Raw genomic sequence first — 4,801 nt, forward strand, 5'->3', positions numbered from 1 at the left:
CATATACTCCTCATCTATATGGGGCACCAGGATGGGAAGAAGTTTTCTCCTGTCTAGATAGTTTCAACCACCCAAAGTTTAAAAAAAAAAAAAAAAAAACATAAATGGAACAAACGTAAATGGTAAGAGTTTGGGATCTTCTCAGCTGGGGGTGATGTCTACACTCTTCCTCTGCCTATTCTGGCTGGGTCAGAGCATCAGAGACTTCTCCAAAGAGCCAGTAGACAGCGGGGCTTCAGAAAGAATCTGAGCAATAAAATCAAGGCCGAAAAAAAAATTTTATTTTAAAAACAGGTTTGAGTTTTTTCTTTTTGCATTCAATACATTGTCATTCAGACATCACAATACTATATACAGATACACAACATTTTTTAAAAAGCCTATTTTTGACGAACATTTCAAAAGAACACTGTTTTGTAATGCGCCACGGGAGGGGAGGAGGGCCCCCAGCACAAAGTTGGCCTTTGAGGAGGGAAATGTTAGGTAGCGTCTATGTTAGCTAGCTACTTGGGGGCCGTCATTTTGGCCTCCTGGAAGAAAACTGCTTTCCTCTGGACAATCAGTAAAAGTGAAAGTGTGAGACCTCTCTCCTCCGCTATTGCCATGTTGGAAAAGCAACTGGAGAAGGAGTCTGCTGGAGGATCCACTCTCCATCCCCTTAGAAGAGAAGTTTGTCCTTTTTTTTTTTTTTAAAGAAAAAAGTTGTGCTTTTTTCTTTATCCCCAAAAGAGAGAGGAGGAGAGGGGGAGAAAAAGAAGAAGAAAGAGAAAGAGAAGGAGGAGAAAAGAGAAATATTGAGAAGCATGGTTGAGTTTCTGTCCTTGTTCTACATGTTGACTGGGAGAGACCAGAGGAGGCAGTGGAGGCAAAGGCGGCTCCTGAGAAATTCAGTTTCTTGGTTTTGAGGTGTGAGTGTGGGCGGGGGGTGGGGGTGGGGGTGGGGGGTGGCTCCTCAGCCAATTTCAACTTTTGTTGAAACAGATAGGAAAGAAAGAAAATCTATGCGCTGTCTGTACTCCAACCATAATGCCAGATCCCTAATAATTATTATTAATATTAACACGACTTTTAAAATATGTACAGAAATCTTAACTGGGAGATCTTGCCTAACTAAAGAGTGCAAGAGAGACAAGGACCAGGGAGAGGAACTGAAAGGAAAGTATGAACTCGCCATATCCTGCGCCATGGCCGCAACCCCAGGAGGGTCCTTTACCTGCCTAGGTAAAGAAGGATACTAGAATGGGGTCATTGGGAGTTCCCCAGACTTGCTTCGCTTGGAATGTTCTGGCTCTTCACTGCCCTTCTGGCTATCTGGCAAGGAGAGGGGTGAGGGCAAGGGAGAGTGGGGTGCGGCAGCCTCGCTGTCATAGCCCACCCAGACCGGCATCCAAAGCTGTTGAGAATTGGTAGGTCCCATCTGGATAGGGGTGGGGGTTGAGGATGGGATGGGGAGTAGGGAGCGACAGAGCACACCCTCTGGTCGTCTTTGCCTCCCAGCGGCACGGTTCCATTAAGTTGTTAACATTAAATATTCGCCTGCACCGCCTAAGCGTCCTTCGTGGGTTGGGTTATGGTACAAAGCGGCGACATAAATAGACGGGAAAGGCGGCTGGGTGGGCGGTCAGGTGGAGTGGAGATGAGGCGCTTTCGATTTGCTGACCACCTTCTTCTCTTTAACCCGCCGATTCTGGAACCAGATAGTGACCTGGCGCTCCGAGAGGTTCGTGGTGGCGGAGATGCGCCGACGCTTCTCTTTGGTAATGAACTTGCTGGCTGCGTACTCCTTCTCTAGCTCCTTCAGCTGCACCTTGGTGTAGGGTACGCGTTTCTTGCGCCCGCGCCGGTAGCTGCTCACCTCCGGCTGTAGGGGAACCACGTCTGGAAGGGAGAAAGCAGGTGGGTGGCATCAAGTGAGACGCGGCTGGACCCCGGACCTGGCTAGGAGGACCGAGGCTGCGCAGCTGGGGAGGCACGAATTTCCGGCAGGGACTCAAAGGGGGCTGGCGGCTTGCTCTCAAATCCTTTGCATCTGTTATTAGCAAGGCTACAACTAAGGTGAGGCCGCTGGTGAATTGCCTCAGGTGAAAACTTTAAAGGAAGGGGGTGCCAAAAATTCAGGAATCAAGATAAATAATACTTTAATACAATGTTTAAAAAATCAAATTGAATGCAAAAAAAAAAATCCATGAACAAAATATCAACATTTTAAATAAACATGGGACCAGCATTACTGATTTTTCCTTTTGCCTCAGGCTCAAATATGACTCCACACAAGCACTCATTATGAGAATCATTGTGCCCTTAGTGGGGTCCCTGTAAATTTCAGCAGACTCTGGTCTTCTGGCTTGCAGGATTACAAGTATTCTTCCTGCACTCAAGATCCTTTGGGCATCCACCAGCTTATACTCTGCCCCAGTATGAGAAAGAGGGAGGACATGGCAGGTAGGGAGACAGCTGCAGTGGGCACAGACCACCAAGCCATGGTTCACACATTTGGTCACTGGCTCTGCACTAGGAATCAGAGGCCTGTATCAACAGATAGAGGAAAATTGTCCAGGTGAAGCTAGACTGCTTGGGAGCCAATCACTCTAAGAGTCCAATGATGTGAGCCACTTTACACCCAAAATGGAAGGTCTTGATCCTGAGATGTAGAGAATCGGGTCCCTAGAAGTAGAGGGTCCATGCCCCAGAATCTGCTCAGCAGAGGAGGTACCAGAAGAGCCCATCTTGGGGTAAAGTGAGCTGTTCACATAAGTCTTCTATAAAGAGAACTCAGTGTCCCCCTGGACCCCACAAATGTCCACTCACCAAAACAAAGCAAATTCTGCTCCAACCCCCTCTCCTCTCCATTACTCCAAGGCTGAAGGAAACTGTCTTCATCTCATGCAGGAACCCTAACCCTGAATCCTAAATACCTTGTCGTCTTAACCATCAGTAGTTCAATTTCTTTATAGTCTGAAAATTTCACAGGAACTAAAAACAATAAATGTCATTTATATCCCCCTTCCACTCCACCCTCACCTCTGTCAATAAAAAGGTCATAGCAACCCTTTCAAGGGGAAGTAGGGAACTGGGGACATTATCTGAACTCACTCATTGATTTTTAAAATGTAATTATTAGACTTCTTCAGGCAGAAGCTAATGAGGAAGACTGAATATTTGGGGTTTCCCCTTCATTCTTACTGCCCTTTAGAAGTGTAGACAATCCAGAATGAAGACACAAAGCTCTTCCTGAAATGCTTGTTCTCATCCTACCGTCATAAAACACCTTCCCTACACCCATTCCTAATGGGTCTGCTCTCTCCCAGGGACTCTTATCTATACAGGATGAGGAGAGAAGAGGTCACAATCAAATGCAGGGGGGAAATAAAGTGCTTAGGAAGAATATGGGAGAGACGGGGTTCCAATGGCTTGGTTTGGCTGTCTTCATGATGACAATTTCTCAGAAAAATTGTTGGACTTGTCACTTTGCTCTGCCTATGTAGGAATAGGCCAAGGTTTTTTTAAAATCTGAAAAACAAAATGACTTCACTTTAACAAAGCAGACCTTTTAGGTTAAAAATGATTTTTTGGTAAAGATAATTTTTAAAAATCCTCTCAGTTCTCAAATTTGTTTTACTATTACAGATGTAATTACAATTCAGGAAATTGATGATTATGGAACAAGAATAAAACAGAGAAGGTAAGTAATGATACTATGAGAACACTGTGAAGTTTTCTTTTTGTTTTAATCTTCAGAACGATATTTTCAGGCTGATTTTATTAAGCCTACTTACAAGATGAAAAACCTGAGGGTCTGAGTAGGTAAAATAATTTAAGTGGCAGAGCTAGATTTTAAATCCAGATTTTCTGACTCAATGACATAGTAAGTTCTAAAACAGAAATAATCCATTTGGTACAATCCAGCTTTAAACAACCTCCTTTTCCCGGGAGAGTAAAACGGAATTAAAGTGAGATTTGATTCCTGAATTAACCAGATAATTGTCCGTGTTTTTGTTTTTGTTTTTGTTTTACTTCATTTTCTGGAAATGCTCAAAATTACTTACCCAATTTTAGGTCCCCTAAACCCCAACTCTAAATTTCCAATGAGGTTTAATCGACATAACCCTAAAAAATCAATTAAAAAAAGGATTGATCTAAACTGGTAATTTTCCTCTGTAGAATGCCAAGGATTGATTCGGCCAAGTTTTTCATAGTTTGGATCAAACTGCTGTGGGGTTTTTTGTTTTTTTTTCCCTTCCTGGAGAAATACCTTCCGTCTTGCCTTCTCAAAGAAGCCCCGCTTCATTGTCCACTGTCTTATCTGAAAAGAAAGTGGGATCTACAGATGCGGAAACATCTGGAAGCTTAGACCTGGAGTTGTGTCCATACTGCCTAAAGTAAGTAGGGGACTTAGCTGTTAATTTTACAATCAACCCTTCCCTAATCTCCCTCTAGAGCACACATGCACACAAACCACTTATATCTAGGAACCTAATAGACACCTTTGAGGAGCAAGTAAAAATCAGATCAATGCTCAGTCATAGCTTGGGGCTCTTTGTACAGGTTCCTACTGCCCACTCACTCTTGACCACCCTCTGCTACAACAGAGATCTGAAGAGGACTCTGCCCAACTAGAAATCCTAGCTGTTCTACTTAACCACCATCCAAAAGTTTGTCAATAGGTACTTCTAGTTTGGCCCAAAGAACCCACTATTTCTTTCTCTTTTGCTTTCTCCCCCAATCCTGTCTGTTATTATCTGTCTCTGTCTCTCCTAGCCCCCTTCTTTGCTGATTCTCTTGGATTTCTGCTTCTCTCGGT

The 4,801-nt window shown here is 43.9% G+C and overlaps 1 protein-coding gene across 1 annotated transcript in view; it reads right to left on the reverse strand.

Annotated features, from left to right (window-relative positions):
• Positions 1–289: 289 nt before the first annotated feature.
• Positions 290–4,801, reverse strand: part of HOXC13 (homeobox C13) — an 8,396-nt gene continuing 3,884 nt past the window's right edge. Inside the window, exon 2 of the mRNA XM_011375781.2 lies at positions 290–1,878. Within this exon, the coding sequence (XP_011374083.1) occupies positions 1,622–1,878 (257 nt within the window). The 3' untranslated portion in view covers positions 290–1,621. The remainder of the gene's footprint in view (positions 1,879–4,801) is intronic.

Source organism: Pteropus vampyrus, unplaced genomic scaffold, assembly GCF_000151845.1.
Source record: "Pteropus vampyrus isolate Shadow unplaced genomic scaffold, Pvam_2.0 Scaffold276, whole genome shotgun sequence".
Lineage (NCBI taxonomy): Eukaryota > Metazoa > Chordata > Mammalia > Chiroptera > Pteropodidae > Pteropus > Pteropus vampyrus.